The 23,874-nt window shown below is 47.0% G+C and overlaps 1 protein-coding gene across 4 annotated transcripts; it reads left to right on the top strand.

Annotated features, from left to right (window-relative positions):
- ZSCAN20 (zinc finger and SCAN domain containing 20) lies at window positions 1-22,203 on the top strand. 4 transcript variants are annotated; one of them, XM_039232662.1, is made up of 8 exons: window positions 1-94; window positions 7,242-7,762; window positions 12,599-12,785; window positions 13,223-13,299; window positions 13,578-13,662; window positions 15,260-15,946; window positions 17,596-18,024; window positions 18,600-22,203. In XM_039232662.1, exons 2-8 carry the CDS (start codon window positions 7,352-7,354, stop codon window positions 19,853-19,855), a joined length of 3,132 nt encoding a protein of 1,043 aa, XP_039088593.1. In that variant the 5' UTR covers window positions 1-94; window positions 7,242-7,351; the 3' UTR covers window positions 19,856-22,203. The 4 variants fall into 4 exon arrangements, with proteins under 4 accessions (XP_039088593.1, XP_039088620.1, XP_039088610.1 ...); XM_039232689.1 differs by having other exon boundaries at window positions 1-98; XM_039232679.1 differs by having other exon boundaries at window positions 84-98; window positions 15,269-15,946.
- Window positions 22,204-23,874: the final 1,671 nt, after the last annotated feature.

The following is a 23,874-nucleotide window of genomic DNA, read 5'->3' as shown; positions in this document are numbered from 1 at the left end:
TCCCTTCCCGGGTGGCACCGGTCGGACTCCGCGTCCCAGCATTCCCTGCGCGAGCCCCGGAGCACTTCCGCCCTGTTGTGAAGTGGGTGTCTCGGTGGGTGAGTCCGGGTGGCGGGGCGCGGGCAGCTGAGACTCAGGCTCTGGGCTGGAAGCTTAGGAGGTGGTGTTGTCCTAGAGGGCCAGGGAAGGTGAGAGGGGAGAAAGCAGCTTTTCTTGGGGGTGGAGGGGTGAAGGGGTGGGGGGGAGGGGCGGCCAGAGGATGAAGCGTCCGGAGATGGGAAGGGTCATAGAGGGGTCGGGGATGAGGAGGGAGATGGAAGGTGCTGGGAGCGAAGAGGGTTCTAGAAAGGTACGTAGGTGAAGACACCGAGAGAGGTTCTGGAGGTGGTAAAGTCCTAGAAGGGTCTGGAGACCACAGAAGGAAGGATAGAGGGTTCTTGGGCCCTGGCAAGAAGTGAGAAGAAAAAGGCCTGAGCTTGAAGCCCGACCTTAAAAATAGTGTTCCAGCCTCTACCCGCCCGCCTCGACAGACGTAGCAAATCTGATATCCCCGTACACTTCCTCTAATGGTTGTGATCTCTGGAACCCAGTAGGTGGGACCGACTATTGTGTACCGTCCCGAATCAGCACCCCCTTCCCTTCTGCCACATGGAAGTGAATGACAGCCGAATCTTGTTTTTCTTTTTCTTTTTCTTTTTTTTTTCTGTTTCTTGGTGAGGCTGTTTGTTTTCCCACCGTTATGTATGCTGTTTTGTCTGCTTAGAGTACACTTTTCCGTACCGTTCTCTGTCAAGAGAACCATTCTTCCAAGTACCAGCTAACCAACTTGAGTGTTACTTTGTTCGGTTTCCCTTAAGCTGATTGAGTCACCCCCCCAACCCCAGTTCCCACAGACCTCTTTTACTGCATTTACCACATTTGATCATAATTATCTTTTGACTTTCTTTTTCTTCCTCTTCCTTCCTTTTCTTTATTTCTCTCTTTCTCTCTTTCGTCTCTTCCACTAGACCATAAGCATATCCAGGACAGGAATAGTTTCTGAGTCACCTTCATTTCCTTATTGCCCAGCCCAGGATAGTAAATACTTGATGTAAATCATGTAAATCAGTAAATACTTAATGTGTGAAAAATGACCATCCAGGGTGAGCTTTGCTATACCAGTTCTCTTTTTTTTTTATATATATATTTTTAAATGTTTATTTATTTTTAGAAATGTTTATTTGTTTGTTTGGCTATTTTGATAGCCAGAGCTTGAGCAGGTGAGGGGAAGAGAGAGAGGGAGACACAGAATCTGAAGCAGGCTCCAGGCTCTGAGCTGTTGGCACAGAGCCCGATGCGGGGCTCAGACTGATGAGCTGTGAGATCATGACCTGAGCCAAAGTTGGACGCTCAGTCAACTGAGCCACCCAGGCGCCCCTTTTATGCCAGTCTTAAAGACTGCTTCTTCTAGTAGATTTCTAAGGGCATGAACTTTTAGTCTTTCCTGTCTTTCAGGGCTGTCTTTGCTTGATGCTCTTCCAATACCAATGGGAATTTAAGCCAGGGGTGGCAAATACATAGAATGTGTGCTGCCACAGTTTCTTCCTGTGTCTGGTGGTCATAGCTAATTGGTGACAACACATATTGACATGGGAGTCAGATATTTACATGAACGATGCTAAGGACTCTGTCCTTAGCACAGTTGACTGAAGTTGGTGCTTTACATGAAGCCTGTTTGCTCTTCCTGGTTTAAACCCTTAAATGTGAGGTCAAGCTGCTTTAAGCAGTAGCCTGGACCGTCAGCCAAATACACTTGATAGCCTTTGGGGGCTCCTAGTTTTTTCTTCTTTGGAGGTCACAGACCAGTCTTGGCCTTTCCCATGGGACTGGGGTAGCTCTCTTAACATCCCACCGTTCAGTGGATGGGCTTTTATGTCCACATCCATACTCAATACCTCAGGAGCCAGGAGGTCCCTTAGCTTCTTACCTGTCTTTGTAAAGGGATCCTGACCCAGTCAGTACCTATCCCTCATTGCTTAAGGGAATCAGCATCCTTTCTAGGTACCACTTCCTAGATAGTGGAAGAGCTCTTTGAGAGTATTTAGCTTGAAAGATGGTAAAGTGATGACAGCCCATGCTGAAAGAAGCCTGTCATCATTCTCTGTTTAGTCCTGGTATTTGAAACAATTTTTGAGTTGGTTGCTGATACTTAAAAAGCCAGAGTTCTAGCTTCTCTTGGAAAAAGGCAGCCTGGGAACTCGGCCAGTTTTCTCTCTGGTGCTCTGTAGTTTGTCACAGCCTCTGCTCCACTCATTTACCAATTTACATTGCCTAGCCCCTGTAGCCATTTAAATTTGTAGCCTCAAGTCTTCCTGCCCCTTTGCTCTTCTCATCATACTAATTGGGGAATCTGGGGCAAGTGCTGAGTAGGGCCAAGCTGTAAGCTTCAATCTTTTATTTATTTAATTAAAATTTTTTTCAACATTTATTTATTTTTGAGAGAGAGAGAGAGAGACCTAGCGTGAGTGGGCAAGGGCCAGAGAGAAGGAGATACAGAATCTAAAGCAGGCTCCAGGCTCTGAGCTTACCAGCACAGATCCTGACACAGGGTCAGAACCCACAAACTATGATATCATGACCTGAGCCGAAGTCGGACGCTTAACCGACTGAGTCACCCAGGGGCCCCTGTAAGCTTCAGCCTTGATTGGCAGCTGCAGAGGCCACATGACCTGTCCAAGGTCACAGCTGATAATGGCAGGAGTGGAACTGGAACTCTGATTTGCTCCCTCCTGCCTTAATGTTCTTTCCATTCTCCTACCATCTTCACAGGGGTTGAGGTGATTGGCAGACCTAGAGGAATCTATGTGGTGCAGTTAAGAAAAATGACTGGAAAGAATGTGTCTTGGCTTAGTCCCAGCTCTGCTGCTCCCTAGTTGTGTGACCTTAAATGAGTTCCTTCACAGAGCTCAATTCCTTATATGTAAGTTGAGGATATAGTGGACTCATACTTTATAGGATAATTCTATTCTAAAGTCAGCATTCTGACTTTGGGAAATCTCATTTAGCCCCAAATCACAGTCAGCTTGAAAATCCTTTGGCAAGGAGCCATTCAGAAACCAACATGCTGTCTTTCGATAAGCTAACCAGTGCAGCTGGGTTTTTTTGTCTGAACATCAGTTGAAAGAGTTGGCTTGTGTTTAGGGACCCTGGTGTATGGGGCACACTCTGCTGATACTCTGCAGAGAGAGGCTTGAGGGAACTCAGACCAAACTGAGGACCAGGAAAGTCATGCTCATTCTGGAGTAGACACATAGTGAACAGAACTGGCTGCACCATTTAAATTATGGGCTCCCCCCCCCTTCTGGTATTTGCATGCAGTTTAATATACGTAAGTTACAGATCAGTGCAGTGCATCTCCACATCAATGACACTTGACTTGCTTGCCAGGAGGATTCAGTGAGATTATGAGTATAGAGCACTTAGCACCAGGCCTGGCACCTCATGGGCACTCAATAGATGGGTACTCGTTGAGACTGCCGATCCTGGTGTGGCCCTGATATTCTTGGTCATCTTAGGACTGAGGGATGCCCTTGTCCTTTCTTTTTGTCAGCTCTGTGTTAAGTCACCTTGCCATTTGCTGAGTGTATTGACCTCCCTCTGGATAGGCTGTAATTCATATCTAAGAGAGTAGCAGGAAAAGCTTTCAGATTTGTATTTTATTTATTTATTTATTTATTATTTATTTAAGCCCAAGTTAGTTAACATATAGTGTAATAATGATTTCAGGCATACAATTCAGTGATTTATTACTTACATATAGCACCCAGTGCTCATCCCAATAAGTGCCCTCTTTAAGGCCCATCACCTGTATAGCCCATACTCCCTACCCAACACCCCACCAGCCACCCTCAGTTTGTTCTCTGTATTTAAGAGTCTCTTATGGTTTGTCTCCCTCTCTGTTTTTATCTTATTTTTGCTTCCCTTCCCCTTGTTCATCTGTTTCGTTTCTTAATTCCACATATGAGTGAAATCATCTGATATTTGTCTTTCTATGACTGACTTATTTCGCTTAGCATAATACACTCTGGTTGCATCCACATTGTTGCATGTGGTAAGATTTCATTCTTTTTGATTGTGGAGTAATATTCCATTATATATATATATAAATACACACACACACACACATACATTTTCTTTATCCATTCATCAGTCGATGGACATTTGGGCTTTTTCATACTTTGGCTATTGTTGATAGTGGTGCTCTAAACATAGGGGTGCACGTGCCCCTTTGAATCAGTATTTTTGTATCTTTTATAAATACCTAGTAGTGCAATTGCTGGATCGTAGGGTAGTTCTGCTTTTAATTTTTTGAGGAACCTCCACACTGTTTTCCAGAGTGGCTGCACCAGTTTGCATTCTCACTGGCGTGCAAAAGGGTTCCCCTTTCTCTGCATCCTTGCCAACATTTGTTGTTGCCTGAGTTGTTAATGTTAGCCATTCTGACAGGTATGAGGTGGTGTCTCATTGTGGTTTTGATTTGTATTTCCCTGATGATGAGTGATGTTGAGCATTTTTTTCATGTGTCTGTTAGCCATCTGGATGTCTTTAGAAAAGTGTCTGTTCATGTCTTTTGCCCATTTCTTCACTGGAATATATGGTTTTTGGGTGTTGAATTTGATAAGTTCTTTTTAGATTTTGGATACTAACCCTTTATCTGATATGTCATTTGCAAATATCAGATTTGTATTTGAAACAAACATTTGGGATTTTCAAGTCTTCCTAGAAGAAAATACTTACTATCTGTGGCTCTGGGCTTTGGGCCTGATGGGACTAATTGCCTATTTTGTTGTAATGTTATTCTCTCTGTGTAGGAGCACAAACTTCTTTGCTTGGTTATTGACTGTCTCTCTCATTAGAAAGTAACTGTCATGAAGATAGAGACTGTTTGTCACAGTTACTGTTGGCTCTGTAGATACCAGTACAGTGCAGGTACATAGTTGGACTCTGTAAATGACTGGTGAATTAGTCCTTGTATGAGAAAGTGATATAAATGTTTTTGGACTAGTGCATAAGACTGTGACTAAAAAAGAAATTTCATGAAAAGTTAATTCTTTAGCTTAATATAAATGATGGACTTTCCCTAGCCCATTAGGCTTTTGATATACTGGATTTGCCAGTTTAATAAAAGGCAACAACATTTCCAATGGCCCTACTATTTATCAGGCATTGTGGATACAGAAATGAGTAAGATAGAGGCCTGGCCCTAATAATACAATCTAATAGTCAGATTGTATTATTAGGTAGGCATTATTATTATATAACAGGTAACTATAACGGTGTAGGATGCCACCTGTAATAGAGGCATGTGCCAGCTGCTTTGGGAACACAGGACTGGGGAGGCGGTTCTGGGGGAGCAGGGATGGGGCAGGGCATGATAAGGGCATGTTAAGGAACTCTTTAACAGATGAGTTGACATTGACCTGGTAGCTGAAGGACAACCAGGAAGTTGTCACATGGTCATGAGTTGTGTTCCTCGTTTCCCCCTGAGTATGTAGAGGTCTTTAGGACAAGCCTTTATTTTTCATCACCCTTGCCTTGTTTCTGGACAGTCCAGTCAGATGGTCTAAAATCTAAACACCAGCCCCTCTCCATTCTCAATTTGGCTGTGTCATTCCCACTTGGAAGGAGCTGATAGCCTCCTTTGAGTGGGTGTTTTTGTCATCTAGATTTGCTGGGAATGACACAAAGAGCTCATTTTTCCAGATCACCCAGCACAAGTGTTGTCAGAGTCTTCCTTGTGTAAAAGAGGCAGCCCCAGTTGTTCACTCAACAAGCGTTTTTGGAGAGCCTTCTGTGTGTAGCATCATACTTATTGTGGGGGTGGAGGACAGAAGGGGTAAACTGTGTTCCTCGTCCTTAGTGATGCTGTAATCTCTTTGGGGCCACACATACACACCCTTCTCTAATACAGCATAGAAAGTGGCAAATGTGACAGAGATGGAAATAGAAGGAAAAAAGAATTCCTTCTGACATGAGCTAGAAGGTCATTTAAAAATCTAGTGTGTGTAGAAGGGGATTAATTATAACCCTTGCTTCACAACTCATCACCATCATGAGCTGACTGTTGTCTCATTGTTTACTGAGCACTGCCTGTATGTCCTGAGCACTGTGCTAGAAAACTTATGGTCTAGTGGGTAAGATGATTATAATTGAGTGTGATCAGGGTTGTGGTAGAGAAATATAAGTGGCATGGAAGCTTGTGGCATAGGAAGGAATAAATCTTGTTTCAGGGCACAGGGAGGGCCTCTTTCCAGAGTACAGTTGAAGTTGAGACCTAGCTAGCTGAAGAAAGGGAGGACACTTCCTAAAGGAGACGGTCCACATCATGTGGGAGAGCTTCCAGGGCAGCACGCTGTGGGGCTGGAATGCCCTGACCAACGGAACATGGGAAGGAGATGAGGTGTAGACCTGGGCCAGGTTCACACTTGATCATGAGGGATGTGGGAGGTTACCCAAAGGTGTTTAGCCGGAAGTGACCTGGTCAGGCATTGAGCTAGTCTGGTCATTGTGTGAAGAACTCGGGGTTGGGGTGAGGGGAGAGAAGGCAGGGACGTGAGTTAGGAGGCTGATCCAGTGAAAAGCATGGTGACTCTCTGGCCTGAGGTGGTAGCTTTGGGGTGCAGATGCTTAGAAGACCAGGAGGGCACAGCTTGGTGATGAATTGGATGTGGGGGATGTTGGAGGAAGGTGATCCCCAGGTTTCTGGCATGGGTAACTTGATAGAAGGTGGTGCGTTGGCTGGATGGAGAGCTCTAGAAGAGGGACGGGTCTGCAGGAGAAAATGATGAATTCAATTTGGGGCCCACTGAGTTTGAGGTGCCTAATAGACAGTCAAGCAGGAATGTCCCATAGATGGTTGGATTTGGGTTCTCGAGGTCTGGAGGCAGGCTCCGGCTGGAGCTTTTGGAGTCATCAGTTTCAAGTAGGTGAAAAATGCCAAATGGATGGGTTGGCCAAGAGGGAGTGTAGAGTGAGAGGGGCTTTGCAAGGGGAGCACGCTTAGAGGAAAGCTGAAAGTCTAGGGAGAAAGGCCCTGTGGAGGGGGTGACATTTGAGGAAACGTCAGGCTGCCAGCTTGGGTGCGAGGTCGTGGTCTGTCTTCCTGCTTGTACCTATTCATGTCTGAGCAGCCCCGCCCTGTGCAAAGGCAGTGGAAGGTCCCGGGGGTCCTCTTACATTGTCCCTTGTCTTTCTGCCTTCAGAGCCTTGGGGAGCATCACCTCTCCTAGGAGCCCCTGGAAGTACACATTTTAGATGCAGGAAGACGTTGAACGAGGACGGCCCAGCTGAAGCAAGGTGTCAGGAACAGGCCATGGCCATGGCCCTGGAACCCCGGGACCAGGCCTCTCCCCGATCAGAGCCTGAAGAACTCCTGATTGTGAAGCTGGAAGGGGACTCATGGAGACCAGAGAGCAAACCTGGGGAGGAGGGCCATGACCCTGGCCCTGAGGCTTCCCGCCGGCGCTTCAGGCAGTTCCGGTACAGGGATGCAGCCGGACCCCACGAGGCCTTCAGCCAGCTCTGGGCACTCTGCTGTCACTGGCTGCGGCCCGAGATCCGCCTCAAAGAGCAGATCCTGGAGCTGCTGGTGTTGGAGCAGTTCCTGACTATCCTACCCAGGGAGGTCCAGGCCTGGGTGCAGGCGCGCCACCCTGAGAGTGGCGAGGAGGCGGTGGCCCTGGTGGAGGACTGGCACCGAGAGGCCCGGGCTGCGGGACAGAGGGTGAGGTGGCGGGGCTGGGACTATATTAATCATTGCCCAAACCATAGTGATGATAATAATTGTTATTATTATCGACCTGCAGACATTTATTGAGCACTGCTGTGTAATAGACTGTTCTCTGTGCTTTCCATCTAATCCTGTTTAATGAGATAGATGCCATTATCCTGATTTTACCAGTGAGGAAACTGAGGCAGAGAAAAGATAGATAGTTGGCTCAAGGTTACACGGCATTACACAGTAGAGCCAAGATGTGAATTCAGGCAGGCCGATGCTGAAGCCAGCGTTCAGAACCACTGCCTAAACTGCCTCCCAGGACCACATTCATGGAGCACTTGACTTGTACTGTTTCACACGTGACAGTCTTTTTACATACGTGATCCCTTTTGATGCTTAAAGCAGTAATGCAGGTCGGCAGAAGTAGCATTATCCTCCTCATTGTATACATTAAGCTAAGGCCCAAAAGTCAGGTGGCTCACAAAGCCCAGTCAGTCTGAACCAGAGCCTAAACCCAGACCCTTAGGTTCCAAATTCATTGTTCTTTCTGTACACGACAGATGCCTCATCCGCAAACCATGGGAATTAAAATACTTCTGAGGCATGAGGCTCAAATGAGATAGTAACTGACATTTCTTGAGTTCTCACTGTGTGTCGGACACCATTCTAACCTTTCTGTATATATTGCTCGTCTAATCAACACTGCAGCCTGATAAGGTAGGTGCCGTTATGTCACTGGTTCTCAAATGGGTAAACAGACTCAAAGAGGTGAGTGACTTGTTTAGATTTCTAGAACTTAAGTAATAGAGCCAAGAGAAGGGAAGTGAAAGCATCGAGGATTTAACACTCAGTGTAAACAGTTTGCGAGCGACTGGAGGCCCATGATAATCATTTGTAGTTTTTCTAGGGCCCAACTTCTGGAGCTGGCATTTGTAGAGCAAGTCCTTGCGCTGGCTGTGGGCTGAGCAGCCACCCAGAGCCTTCATCTTAACACACCCCAGTCCCTTCCCCTTGTTACACGGTCAGTAATTTTTGTGATGTTATATTTAATGACATTTTGTTGGGAGAAATTAATAGATTGAGAAGATCCCTTGCAAATGGCAGGGGTTTTCTGTTGTAAAAAGTCAAGCTCTGTACAGATGTGAGATTGGGGGAAGAAAGGTTTATGGTCCATGATCTGCTTTTTGGATTCTCTTTTTAAAAAAAAAATTTTTTTTTAATGTTTATTTTTGAGAGAGAGAGGGAGGGAGAGAGAGAATGGATTGGGAAGGGCAGAGAGGAAGGGAGACACAGAATCCGAAGCAGGCTCCAGGCCTTGAACTGTCAGCACAGAGCCTGATGTGGGGCTTGAACTCAGAAACTGAGATTGTGACCTGAGCTAAAGTTTGATGCTTAACCGGCTGAGCTACCCAGGTGCCCCTGCGTTTTGGATTCTTTTACAAACTGATAGAAGACACAGAAAACATATGGTTTAAAGTTACAGAATGAAGTATGAGAGAGTGCACCTTATTCTAATATACCACCCCACCCTCCCGTATTCTTTCTTTTAAAGAAACCAGCTATTTGTCTTAAGTGGCAGTGAAAAAAACAAATGAAGTCTCTGGACTTTAGAGCTGGAAGATGAAGACCTTGAGACCCAGAACGGATTTAATTGAGAATGGATTTAAATTTTCTTTAATGTTTTTTAATTTATTTTTGAGAGAGAGATAGAGACAGTGTGAGCAGGGAAGGGCCAGAGAGAGAGGGAGACACAGAATCTGAAACAGGCTCCAGGCTCTGAGCTAACTGTTAACACAGAGCCCAACGCAGGGCTTGAACCCACGAGCCGTGAGATCATGACCTGAGCCGAAGTTGGACGCTTAACCGACTGAGCCACCCAGGAGCCCCTGATTGAGAATGGATTTAAATCAAGGTCTTTATGACTCTTTATCTGTAAAATGAGAGGTTGGATTAGACCAGAAGTTCTCAGACTATTCTCTTGTGAGCTGAGCAGAGGTTGAATTGCTTTTACAATTGAAAAAAAAAAAAATAAGGTAATGGGATATGCTCTATTATGCATTATTTTCCTGTGACTTTTTTATTTTTTAACTTTCTACCTGCTCCTGAGTACTCACAGATGTCAAAACAAATGGGTAAATAGCAGAGAAGCTCCCCTGTCCCCACATATGTGCTTGTGATCTTACATGGCAAGGTTACTAATGGAATGAAGTATGCTAACTTTGTTCCTCAGAAAGAACCGCCTGGAAAAGGCAGCGCTGCTGGGCTAAGTGGTCTCCAAGATATTTTCCTTAAAGAGACCTCTCAGCTGTGCTCTTGGGTGGCTTCTGGCTTTGCTGGCTCTGTCATCACCCTGTTGCAGAACTCCTCTCCCCATTAGGTGCATAGGCCTGTTTTTTAAAAATATATTTTTTAAGTTTATTTATTTTGAAAGAGAGAGAGAAAGTATGAGTTGGGGAGGGGCAGAGAGACAGGGAGAGACATAATCTCAAGCTGGCTCACACTGTCAGTGCAGAGCCTGATGCAGGGCTTTAACCTGTGAACTGTGAGATCATGACCTGAGCCTCAGCTGGCTGCTTAACCAGCCGAGCGAACCAGGTGCCCCTGCATAAGGCATTTTTTAGAAAAATAGGCTTTATTTTTCAAAGCAGTTTTAGGATAACAGCAAAACTGAGGAGAAAGTGCAGAGATTTCTCCTATACCCCCAGTCCCCATGCATGCATGTCATTTCCCACCAGAGTGGCACATTTGTCATAATTGATGAACTTATAATGACACGTCCTTATCACCCAAAGTCCGTTTACATTAGGTGTCACTCTTTGTGTTGTACATGCTGTGGATTTTGACAAATATATGACAACACGTATTCAGCATTATAGTATCATATAAGACAGTTTCACTGCCCCAGAATCCTCTGTGCTCTGCATATTTATCCTTCCTTCTCCCAACCCCTGGCAACCATTGATCTTTGGGCTGTCTTCATAGTTTTGCCTTTTCCAGAGTGTCATCTAGTTGGAAATATATGGTATGTATGTAGCCTTTTCAGAATGGCCTGTTTCACTTAGTACTGTGCATTTACAGTCTCTCTGTGTGTCTCCATGGTTGGATAGCTCATTTCTTTTTAGCGTTGAGTAACACTCCATTGTCCAGGTGTACCGCATTTTGGTTACCTGCTGAAGGACATCTTGGATGCTTCTAAGTTTTGGCAATTATGAGTGGAGCTGCTGTAAACATACATGTGCAGGCTTTGTGTGGTGCACAGGCATTTTTGATGGATTCTTTATTCATCCCTACTCCAACCAGTATTCTACCGATTTTTTCCTTCCCCTTGTCACTTGAATCTCCTTCTTTCTGTGTCTACAGTGGCCATCCATGGGATCAAAATCTTTGCATAGGCGTGGCAGTAGTTGGAGGAGCTAGAGCCGGGAGTGAGGATCTTGTGGAGGCTAGTCCTGCAGTTGCTCTGTAGATTGTAGGATTATAACTATAACAGGTTTATTTGTTCTTTCCTTAAACAACCATGGAAGAATGTTGATTAGCATGTGTTTGCTCCCTACGATCCACATAGGACATTGGTGGATGACCTCATTTGGATGGGATTTTTATGCTCTGGGCCCATACCTATATATCTTAAGGATAAACATCCCTCTCTTTGAGAGCAGATTGGAGTTTTCACATCAGCCAAAGGTTTTTTGGAGTTCTGGAAGTTTGGCAAACTCATTAAGTTGATGAAGATAGATGTTATTATTTTGAGTTAAAAGAGGAATGTATATAATTGCCACCTTTTGTAAAATAGGGAAGAAGATGCTTGTGTATAAAGAAACCAAAAGGATGTAGAACAGTAGTCACCTGTGGGGAGGAGTGGGGAGAAGGAAGACACTGGGCAGATGGGACGGGGACACAGTGGGGATGGGATTTTTTTCACTATATATACCCTGATAGTTTCTATTTTCGAACCATGTGAGCATTGAAAATACCTTTTGAGAAAATTGAAACACATTTTTAAAAGTTTCTGTAGCAAGGAGATTGTTAACATTGTTGGGGTTTTAGGGCCAGGAAATAACATCTCAGCCTCCGTTTCTCAATTTGGAACCAAATGACAGATAAGAAATGAGCTTTATAATTGTAATGCTGAGTGGGTGCTGTCCTCTCTTAAATGATCTTTCCCTTTTATTGTATATATGCCCTGTATCTCTGAGTACTCGTTTGCCTGAACTTCTACCTTGAATTCGAAGCAGCCACTTCTGTTTTTCTTTCAAGTTACAGTACCTTATCTTTGCTTCTCCTTCCGTGTGAAGAGTAGATGTGCCTTTCTAAAGCAGCACATACTTTTATTTCATTTTAAAATTCCATCTATAGTTGTTTCTCCTTTTTCTTATATTTACTTTTGAATTTTCTTTGCCTTTCAGCAGGAATATTAGAGCTATTCAGTATCTGTTTTTATGTTTCCTTTTGTCTTTTAAGCATACCTGGTTGACTTTTTATCTGCTTTTGATAACTTAAAAGTTAATCAACTTTTGATGTTTAGATATTAGTTTATAATGTCATGAAAATTTTACATGATTTATGTCTTTATGATTCAGAAATGTTTGGAACAGTAGCGGCCTCATTGAGACGCTTCTATAGGTTCCCTGTGTTGAACAAAACAGTAGTCATTTGGTGGTATAAGCTGGTCTGTTGACTAACTTTAGTCTCATGGCTTTGCTGGCATACTTTGAGTCATCTTTGGATCTTAAAGAGCCTATTAACCTCTGGACCACAGCTGTACTCCAAAGAACTTTCCCTGCCCTACCATAATCGGTCTTATTGAACTGACCATTGGGAATTTTGACTGTCTATGTGTAGGAGTTGGCCTTGTGTGCAGAAGAGACTGGGTCCTTAAAGGCAATGCAGGAATCTCAGCATTGTCTGCTGCAGCAAGCAAATCACTGGCCCAAGAGACAGCCCCAGAAGCAGTGGGTGAAGAACTCATGCCCTGACCTTCCCGAGCATCTAGACACCAACATGGTGTCACAGCCCTTGAAGGAAAGTGGTGAGTACCAAGAATCAGGGAATTTCAGGGAGAAGAGGTGAGAGGATGAGGGGGCAAGGAAGGGTGCACAGGGAGTAGGGGTGTGCAGAATTCAAGGCAGGGGGTGGATTGGTGTCTGACAGACACGCTGAGAAGTAAGGCAGGTAAACACTGGGCCAGGAGAGGAGGCGCTCAGCTCCACTGAGTCATGCAGGTTCAGGCAGTGACCGGGGCCACGTGGTGATCGCAGGAGTGTGAAGTGGCATCTTGGACACAGCCCATCTCTCGAGGCAGCTTAGGAGCCAGATGCTCTGGAAGGGAAGTCAAAGGGCACATCTGCCCTGGCTACCAGGACAGTGCCAGCCTGATGCAGGCATGGTGCCTGGAGAGCTGGACCCGGGAGGGGTGGTTTCTCGGGAACCAGAGCTTGGGTTTCAGAGCCTCCTTCTTCTCCTCAGCTGTCCTCACTCCCCGAGTCCCTACTCTCCCGAAGACAGGGAGCGTTGCAGATTGGGAGGTGACTGCGGAGTCCCAGGTAAGCTGCCGCTCGTCTTCCCTTCCCGTCCTTCCTCCTCCTGTGCCCTTGTGCCTTGCTCCTCTCCTCGCTCTGTGGCCTGCCCTCAGCAGAAGGGCGTATGTCCCGGGGTGCTAGCCTCTGCCCTTGGCCCCCAGTCTGCTGGCCTCTCCATGGTCACGCTGCTCCTCATGACGCTGGACTCACACATGGTATCCCTGCGTCTGTTACCTTTCCCGGGGCCCGGTCGCGTTCCCAGGCTGTTTCCAACTGAGGTCTTTGTCTTGAACATCTCACAGGAAGCACTGGGCCCCAGCAAACACGCTGAGAAGGAGTTCTGCCAGGACCCCTCAGGAGATAGCGGTGGGAACGGCGCGTCCCTGGGTAAGGCGACCGTGTCCTCTCGAGAAGATATTGTCGGGTTTCTGGTACGCTCCGTTCCCAGAGGCCTTTTCTCCACTCCCTTGAGACTTGGGACTTCTCACACAGGAGGAACGCATGTGCTTTGTGGCCGGCACCAGTGGCAGGGGTGGAGCGTGGGGCGTGGGGTCTGCTTGGACAGGGGCTGGAACTGGCTTCCGAAGGCCTGCCCTCTGGGGGCTTGTTTCCTCATTTCCTCAGTACACTCAGCGCGGTCCTAGGGCTGTCTCGGAAATCCAGCCCCATCAGCCTCAAACAGGGTCGTCTCCCAGGGGCCAACCCCAGTGAGCTGAGCCCATGAGACTGACGTACTAAGCCACAGTGAGAAGGAAATGTCACCAGGCTCAAGGCACTTGAAGCCCACATGGCCAGCCTCCTGCTTTCGTAGGTGCAGCTGCACAGGAGCCAGGCCCACACGAACCATTTCCCTGCGGAGCTGGGGCCAGCGTGACGGGGTAGACATGAGGGAGGGATAAAGCTGGAGAGACAGTGATAGGCCCGCCTCCTGTGGTGAGAGAAGACACGGGAAGCTTGTGGGCCCCTTGCCTGACAGTATGACTCCTTTTTTACATGAACCATGATATCTGAGGAAGATAATGTTCAATGGAACAAACTTTGGGAAATGTTGAACCGGGTAATCCTTAAGTTTCTTTTAGCTCTCTTTCTCACCTAGTTTTCCTCGAATATTTATTTATTTATTTAAAATGTTTTTAGTGTTGATCTTTGAGAGAGAGAGAGAGACAGAGAGAGCACGAGTGGGGGAAGGGCAGAGAGAGATGGAGACACAGAATCGGAGCAGACTCCAGGCTCTGAGCTGTCAGCACAGAGCCTAACATGGGGCTCAAACTCATGAACCATGAGATCATGACCTGAGCTGAAGTCAGACTCTTACTTGACTGAACTGCCCAGGCGCCCCACCTCAAATATTTATTTTAATGAAAGGCTTCTCATTTTGTTAGGGTTAGGAGCTGTGGACAGCAGTACTTTCTTTAGACATTGCAAAGTAGTTTAAAAAATAAGGAAATATATTTTCATATTTTTGGCCATTGAGAGGAGGACATGCTCCAGTCACAGTACAGAGTGCTTTCGCAGTGTCACGGCAGACCCTACGTTCTGTCTGTCTGTTGCCTTCAGTGTCAGCTCTGCACAGACTTATTGTGTGTGATAATCAGAAGATACATGCCAATGGTATTTGGGCTCACAAGTTTCCTAGTAAGAGAGAGTCTCTCTCTCTCTCTCTCTCTCTCTCTCTCTCATACACATGCACACGCGCGCGCACACACAGTGAATGAGTGAGAGAGAGGAAAACCTTTCCTCCAGCCATTACATTCATTCCGGTTGGGCCCATTTAGGCCACGTGCCCATCTGTGGACCGGTAACACTCACTCTTTGTGTGATATGTTTCGTAGCAACAACAAAGAAAGTAAACAGGTCAATTAATGTTGGGAATTGGCACGGGGATGTCTCATTAGATGTGTGCAGGGTGGTGCTCTATTCCAGGGGCCTTTTGGATGGGCACTCTGCTCAGTGTGTCGTTTCTCCACTTACTCCTTTTGATTAGGGGCTCCAGTATCAAAACCAAGTATCAACTGCCAGCCAGAGCAAGGACCAGCGTTTTGGCGTCCGAGCTTTATCAACTCTGGGAAGAGGCACTCTGTAGATTACAGCTTGGATAATGAGCAAACGAAACCAGCCCAGGCATTGACCTGGAGAGACTCCGGTGCCTGGGAGGAACAGCACCAATGGGACACGGAGGACATGAAGGTGTCAGGTGTGCACTGGGGCTACGAGGAGACCAAGACTTTTCTGGCAATTTTGAGTGAGTCTCCTTTCTCTGAAAAGCTCCGGACTTGTCACCAGAACCGCCAGGTTTACCGGGCCATCGCAGAGCGGCTGAGGGCACGGGGCTTCCTGCGGACACTGGAGCAGTGTCGCTACAGGGTCAAAAACCTCCTGCGTAACTACCGGAAGGCCAAGAGCAGCCACCCTCCAGGGACCTGCCCCTTCTACGAGGAGCTGGAGGCCCTGGTGAGGGCGCGGACGGCCATCAGAGCCACAGATGGCCCGGCAGAAGCCGTGGCGCTCCCCAGGCTGGGGGACAGCGATGCAGAGATGGATGAGCAGGAGGAAGGGGTCTGGGAGCCCGAGGAGACAGTGGAAGAGTGTAATGGTGATGGCCTGGCCGCAGACGAGTCCGTCCAGGGGCCCAGGGTGCTGGGGGGCCCAGCTCTGTTCCAGAGTCGTATTGGTAAGAACCAGGGGGGTTAGTGGAACCAGACTCCAACTCTCCTGCCAGCCAAACGTCTGCTCCCTGGGTTCAGGGCATAGACTGGATCGCAAGTCTAGATTGAAGCCACTGACGTTAGGTTATTTAGATTGTCCTCAGACTTCTCCTCTTTCCTCCTATGATCAGTTTCCTAGAATGAGTTTTCTTAGTTATAGAAGCAAACTTTCAAAAACTTAAGGGACCTTAACAAGCTAATTCAGTGTCAGCCGACCCTTGCACAGTGCAGGAGTTAGAGTACTGATCCTCTGCTCATTTCAAAATGCACATTTAACTTTTGATTCCCAACAAACTTGACTACTAATAGCCTACTGTGGACCAGAAGCCTTACTTATAATATAAATAACATGTATTTATATGTTACATGTATTATATGTGTATTCTTACAATAAAGTAAGCTAGAGAAAAGGTGTTAACTAAAATCATAAGGAAGAGAAAATACATTTATGCCACTATGTCATATATATAAAAGAACCCTTTGTATAAGTGGATCTGTGTAGTTCAAACCCATCAGCTGTATTTGCCGAAGTATGTCACTAGGAGTATGGATGGTCATAGTGTTACACGAGTGTTCCTTCTTTTAAAAAAATTTTTAATGTTTATTTACTTTTTTTTTGAGAGAGAGACAGAGATAGTGTGAGTGGGGTAGGGGCAGAAGGAGAGAATCCCAAGCAGGCTCCACACCATCAGCACAGAGCCCGATGTGGGGCTCGAACTCATGAAACCATGAGATTATGACCTGAGCCAAAACCAAGAGTCGGACGCCTTACCAGCGGAGCCACCCAGGTGCCCCACACAAGTGGACTTTTAATTTTAATGTGCATGAGAACATCCACCTGTGATTTTACAGTAAATTTAGATAAGGAAAGACACTGAGTGAAATATTTATTATAATAGAAAGTGCAACAGTAATTGAACAAGTGATGTTTGGGAAACACCCAGTCATCATAAAAGTGGAAACACTGAGGCCCAAGAGATGAAGTGTCTTATCTAAAGTTACACAGCGAGGTAGGGGCAGAGGCAGAATCAGAGCCCAGAGTTCCTGCCTCCATGTTTATGTGGTTTTCCCCTCCACGATGCTGCCTCCCCGGCTGCATCATTTACCTGCAGAGGAACTGAGAACGGAACACTTCCTTTTCATTCCTCCAAAAAGATGAAAGGGCATCCTCAGTTGGACGCTATTGCAACATTATTTGAGTTCCATTTCTCTCTAGGGATTCTCAGTTCCCATGTTTGTTCAGAAGAAAGTTCATAAAATAAATAGAGGATGTGGACTGCATGGATATAGAGAAAGTCTCTTGGATCCCAATAACAGGCCTTTCCCCACACCAATCAACTGAAGCAAGAAGTGGGGTCACGTGGTATAATACGGCCACCTATGTCTTTTCCAGATAAGATTCAAGAGTTAATGAAGTCTTAGAATTGGGTAGGGGTGGGAGGCTCTGGCGCACCCCTAAGAAGCAAGGGAATATTCTTTGCTGGTGCCCCAGGTGCCTGGGAAATTTCTCCATTGCTAGTGTTCTAGGCATTTAGCAGAATGGGGCCCCCTGATCCCTGATGACCTGGGCAAGTCTCATTATGCCTCACAGTTCTGAACTCTTCACTCCCGACAGCAGGTGTGCACTGGGGCTATGAGGAGACCAAGGCCTTCCTGACCATTCTCAGCGAGTCCTCGTTCTCTGAAAAGCTTCGCACCTGCCACCAGAACCGCCAGGTTTACCGGGCCATCGCAGAGCGGCTGTGTGCACAGGGCTTCCTGCGGACACTGGAGCAGTGTCGCTACAGATTCAAAAACCTCCTTCGAAGCTACCGGAAAGCCAAGAGCAGCCACCCACCAGGGACCTGCCTCTTCTATGAGGAGCTGGACTCACTGATGAGGGCGCGGACTGCAGGCCGAGCCATGGGAACCCTCAGGGAGGCAGCAGGTCTGTCTAGGTCTGGGCAGAGCAGTACTGAGGCTGACGACCAGGAGGCCTGGGATGAGATGGCAGATGAAGATGGCCTCCAGTCTCCAACCCCATGTCCAGGTACCCCAGACACCGGTAAGCCTGGAATAATTCCATGTCCACCAAATCCACAGGCATGCAGAGAGATTAAGGGGGAGGCTCGTTATCATTTGCCTCTGAACTACAAGAGAGAATGGAAGTGGTTAGGAAAAGCATTTGTGGTTTGTTCAGATGATTCAGTGTCTAGCTTAATGTAATTCCCAGTCAGGTCTTGGTTTTACTGGGATTTTTTTTGGTAAATTATAGAGTTTATTCAGTTTTACATGATACAGGCTATATGGAATGTACTAGAAGAAGGAGGTGTTCCTTATTGAGTAGAGGGATGGGGAAGTTGGCCAGAGAGATTGACTAGCTGGTCGTGTGTGTGGCCTGGGCCTCATGGCTCCCTTGTCAGGGTCACCATGTTCCAGGCTCCATTCTCTGCTTCTCAGGTCAGACATTTATATATGCACCAGAACTTGAGCAGTTTCACGTTAGTCACATAATAAGATGTAAGATAGAAAATATAAGATATAAATCCGTTTTACCTAAATTCACAAGACACAAGATAACATATATAAGTAGATATTAACTAATGAATGAAGGAAAAACTGCATTTCTGTGTATTTCAGGTTTTGAGATGAGGCATAAGGACGAAGACCAGATTTCAGAGCAAGATATTTTTGAGGATTTGCCTGGAGCCTTATCAAAATGTGCTAGAGAGGATGTTTGCCACCCTCACGACTGGGGGCAAGACAGTGAAAATGAAGGTGAAGGTGAAGGGCGGTGGGGAAATCCCCCCCAGGAGCAGTGGGAAGAATGTTCTTCTGAAGAGGACCTGGAAAAACTTATCGACCATCAAGGCCTGTACCTGGAAGAGAAACCCTACAAGTGTGACGCGTGTGTGAAAAGCTTCAGTCGGAGCTCCCACTTCATCGCCCACCAGCGGAGCCACACAGGTGAAAAGCCTTACCAATGCCCTGAGTGTGGGAAAGGCTTTAGTGATCGCTCCAACCTCAATACCCATCAGAGGATCCACACAGGAGAGAAGCCCTACAGGTGCCCTGAGTGTGGGAAAGGCTTTAGCGATCACTCCAATCTTGTCACCCATCAGAGGATCCACACAGGGGAAAAGCCCTATAAATGTGGGGAATGTTGGAAAAGCTTCAACCAGAGCTCCAACCTCCTGAAACATCAGAGAATCCACTTGGGGGGTAACCTTGACCATTGTCAGGAGCCTGGGGATAACTTTGGCCAAAGCCCACCCTTCAGTGCTCCCTGGAGGAACTCTACAAAAGAGACATCTCTTGGACAACCTCAAAGTGCCAGCAAGAACTTGAATTCTGGCCCACACAGCACCAACTCAGGGGAAAAGCTTTATCCATGTCCTGAATGTGGAAGAACCTTCTCTAAGAGCTCTGCACTCATTAGTCACCAAAGAATTCATACAGGAGAGAAGCCGTATGAATGTGCCGAATGTGGGAAAAGCTTCAGTAAGAGCTCCACGCTGGCTAACCACCAGCGAACCCACACGGGGGAAAAGCCGTACACATGTGTGGACTGTGGGAAGGGCTTCAGTGAGCGCTCCAAGCTCATCACACACCAGAGAGTACACACGGGAGAAAAACCCTACAAATGCCTGGAGTGTGGAAAGTTCTTCCGTGACCGTTCCAACCTCATTACTCACCAGCGGATTCACACGGGAGAGAAGCCTTATAAGTGCAGAGAGTGTGGGAAATGTTTTAACCAGAGCTCCAGTCTTATTATTCACCAGAGGATCCACACTGGGGAGAAGCCCTACAAGTGCGCAGAGTGTGGCAAAGACTTCAACAATAGCTCCCACTTCAGCGCCCACCGGAGAACCCATGCAGGAGGGAAGGCATCCTAGGAGGCCCCCCTCAACCCTCCCGTCACCGCAAAAGAGATAAATGCATTTTGAAATCTCCAGAGATCGTAAGGTGTATGCTAGGAGCTTTCTGAACTTTTAAGCTTGGTGTATACCCAGGCAAGTTGTCTTGGTCTAACCCAGGTTATTTGGAAGTGAATTACAGATGCTAAGGATCCGGATTTGAAGGCACTTTTCTTAAGTGTAATTTGGTTTTCTCCTGTAAAAAACCCTGTGCAATTCTCAGGCCTTCCTTACATTTGCTGTCACTGAGGACTTGATCAGCGTTCGAGCCAAACTGGTGATGGAGGGGATTAGAGGTGAATCAGTGGTCCTGAGCAGTGATCCCAAACCTTGCTGTGCCTTTACACTGCCCACAGGTGCACCTGTCCATTGGCACACATCAGCAAATTCTCACGCATGGCAGATTTCAGTTGGGGTGTATCTGTACAGGAGAGCTTTGACACTGGTGAGAGAGGGCATAATTAGGAATCAGTGGCCTAAAGCAGACAGCCATGACCTCAGCAAAGAGGAGTAACCTTAGTGATGTCCTTACTAAATAATTATTAACATAGCAAAAGTAGCTGATATTTATCAAGCATTTACTCTGGCAGGCTCCATGCTAAGCACTTTGTATACATCATCTCATCTGCTCCTCACGGCAGTGCCAGGAGATAGGTACTAATAGTCTCCCCATATCCCAGAGGAGAAAACTGAGGCTTGGGAAACTTACGCAACTTGTCTGGTGGCACATCTGAAAATGGCAGAGGCAGTTTTTCACCAGATCTGTCTCTGGAGCCTGAGGTGTTCCCAACCATTCTCCTGAATCCCCTTCTGCATTTGGGCAGATAACTCAGGTGTGAGGATCCCAAAGCACTTTGTGGACCACATTTCCTACTAAAATTCCTTTATGAATTCTCCTTTTAGCAAATATGGAAACCGAGAATCCCTAAAGATCAAAGGGCCTGGGATGGTCAGAACTGGCAATGCTTTGAGCAAGGCTGAGCTATTATTAAAGCACTTGCTGTGGATTTCCATCTTTGCAACAATATGGCTGAGAGATATGGTGGGGGGTGTGGAGTGATCCAGGGAAAACATGTAACCACAGTGATGTTTCTCCCCATGAGATAACTGCTTCGGGGAAGGAAATGGGGTTTGAGAATTTCCCTTTCCTCAGGGAGTCAGTCCTCAAGGTAGCCTTGGCTGAATCGAATGTTAAGCCTTACAGAAACTTGGGCCTGTAGTTTTGCCTCCCCAGGCCTTTCCCTGTTGGCGGAAGCTTTGTTTCTGATGGTCCTGCCACGGCCACACGGGGGAGGTGGGGGGAGTTGGTGTGCCCCCACTGAGAGGGCGCTGAATGCTGTCCTGCGCCCCAGCCATGGCACAGTTTTATCCTGCGGGAAGGAATATGAAGCAGTTGGGGCCTTGCATGCTGAAAAATGCAACGATCACGACCTCGGGGCACCCTGGGTTCTCCCTGCTTTATTCTGGGATAGCTCTCTGCCTCCTGGCTACAGAAAGGAGTTTGTGTTTAGTCACTTTTGGAGAAGGGTAACCCCCTTTGGGGATGGGGATGCAGAAGCTTTGAAGTACTGAGTAGGTGCGGGTGTGGTTCAGAGAGCCCCACTATGGTGCTAGGTGACAAATGTGACACCCAGGGGAAAGGACTCCCCTTCTTCCTTCCACGTAGAAAGTGGCCAGGCCTCAGTTCTTTGGGGAAACCACAGACCAGAGTAGCTACTGGAAATTTAGAGGCAATGGAGATGAGCATGAGGGTCAAGGGCATGCCCTGGTGATGGTGAGGAGCTGCTTTGATACCCTCACTCCAACCTCACCGGGAAGGGGTGGGCAGGGCCAGAGAATGCCCCTACAGAAAACAGCCAATAAGGAAAGGCTTGTTCATGACCTATTATATGCAGCCCCCGACCCATCCCCACTCCTGAAGTTTCCCAGAAACAGATGGAGACGGTGAGGCTAGCTGGGCTGGAGGTCATGCTAAGCCCTTCCGGCACATCCTGGGCGATCTCTCCAGGGACTCGCCTTGAGCAACTAATATCTTAGGAAAACTGACATTGGTGATTGATCTTAGTGACTGTGAAATGAAAATGGGATGGATTTTGGCCACCAGGAGGCTCAGAGGTTCAAGATCCAGTTCTAAAAACCGAGCAGGCCCTTTTGGTTAGCAATTTGTGCATCAATCCCTGACTTCATTTCATTTGGCTTTGTTTTCACTTCCTTATCTTTTACTATTTTCTCTTGTTTTTTGGTGGTGTTATGTACATCTCTTAAGGCTGGTCAAATCCTATTTTAGGATGCAGTGGCCTGATAAATTAATAAATTATTCTGATTAAACAAAGAAAAAAATAAGGCTGTTTTGGATTCTTCTGGCATCTTCCTTGTTGCACTCAAAGCGTGGAGGAAACGGGGTGTAAATCAGGGATACACAGTGAGGCTTCTCGGGAGGATTGGAGCACCTGAGCTCCTACCCCTTGGGCTGGACTGATATGTTCCTTTCACTGTTCTCCATGGTTCTCCATACATGAGTAGATGTATGCACTCACAGGGCATTGCCTTTTGTCCATAACAGGTGGCTCCTTGGTCTGCTGGCCTTCTCCACATGTCTACTTTGATATTTCCCCTGGAGTCTCTGTGCTAGGAAATCTGAGGTATCTGGGACCCAAATGACACAAAGATGATTATGGATGAGAAGAAAGGAAGGCTTGCCAAAGGGCCTGATTTTACGTGGCCCTTCTGATTTGCCTCCTGGTTCAGGAACAGAGCTGACATGCTCTATAGTAGAGGAGGGCAGAGGCGGAGGGTCTTTAAGGGAGTTCTTTCCCTTCCTTCCTTCCCCCTCCCCTTCTGGTAATGTCCATAAAACACTGTGGCTGAAGACTGAAGTTTCCTAATCAACTCTCAGTCTGTATTTTTGTGAGGTGAATTATAGGCAACTCTTTGCCTTTTAAACTCTGCTGTCCTTGAATTCTGGTTGTGAACTGGTAGAGGGTGGAGAGAGAGTGACATTTCAGATTTTGATAGGGCCTTGATCAGAATCTACTGGAAACTGTTTCTTCCTATAAGAGTCAGAATCTCAAGGGTAGGTTATAGTAGTGGTTGGGATGGGCTAATGGTTTGCACATCTTGGGACAAAGATGAGGTCTGGGAGAAAATTAGTCATTGTCACCCTGGAAGAGAAGTTCCAGGTTGGGTTGACATGTTTTCATGTAACTTCTTTTTAGCAGTTGCTCTGAGAGTGATCAGATCCACAGGGCTTGCCTTCCTGGAAGACAGGACAGAGGACACAGGCAACTAATTGCCATGCACTTGCTATTAGCAGGTGGGGCCCAGAGGTCAGTTACAAATGTTGAGGGCCATGAGGCTGACCAGCCAACCCAGGCAGGAACAGGAACTTTTATCAGTCTAGATAGTTAGAGCTGGTTATGACTGATAACAGCTGAGAAAGCAATACTAGGAAAAAACCCATGACGGTGCTCCTGGACTGGGGCTGGCTCTCTGTTGGCGCTCATGTCAATAGGCTACTGGGTGCCTGTGTTGCCCTAAGTTCTGGGCTGAACCAGGAATCCAGCTAGGCACCTAATTCCCAGGTGGGCAGTGGGAATCACCAGGTGAGATCAGGGGTGTTCTTGGGCTTGAGGTCTGAAGAGAAGGTGTGAGGGACTCCATAGCTACAAGGCTCAGGCAGCTTCTAGAAGGAGGTGGGTCAGGGGGAAAGGAAGGATTGAGAGAAGAGAAGGGGGCAAGTGAGAAAAAATGGTGGTGGGTGGATGGGGAGAGCAAGAAGCAGACAAGGGAAGAGAAGGAACAAAGGGACAGGCAGGGGAGAAGGCAATCGACATTGGGAGATAGGAAGGGTAAGAGGTAGAAACAGGTGTCAGCTGTCCTGGGTGTCCAGCATTGAGGTTGGCAGACAGCCAAGAGAAGGTGGGGGTGGGGCAGGCAGAGCTGAATCGGGGAGAGCAGGAATTGGAGCAGGTGGAGGGGGAAGTGAAGCAGGGAAACAG

This window comes from Hyaena hyaena, unplaced genomic scaffold, assembly GCF_003009895.1.
Source record: "Hyaena hyaena isolate Hyena2069 unplaced genomic scaffold, ASM300989v1 scaffold_3, whole genome shotgun sequence".
Taxonomy (NCBI): domain Eukaryota; kingdom Metazoa; phylum Chordata; class Mammalia; order Carnivora; family Hyaenidae; genus Hyaena; species Hyaena hyaena.
The sequence above is the reverse complement of the archived record's forward strand: the minus strand, read 5'-3'. Positions and strand labels throughout refer to the sequence as shown.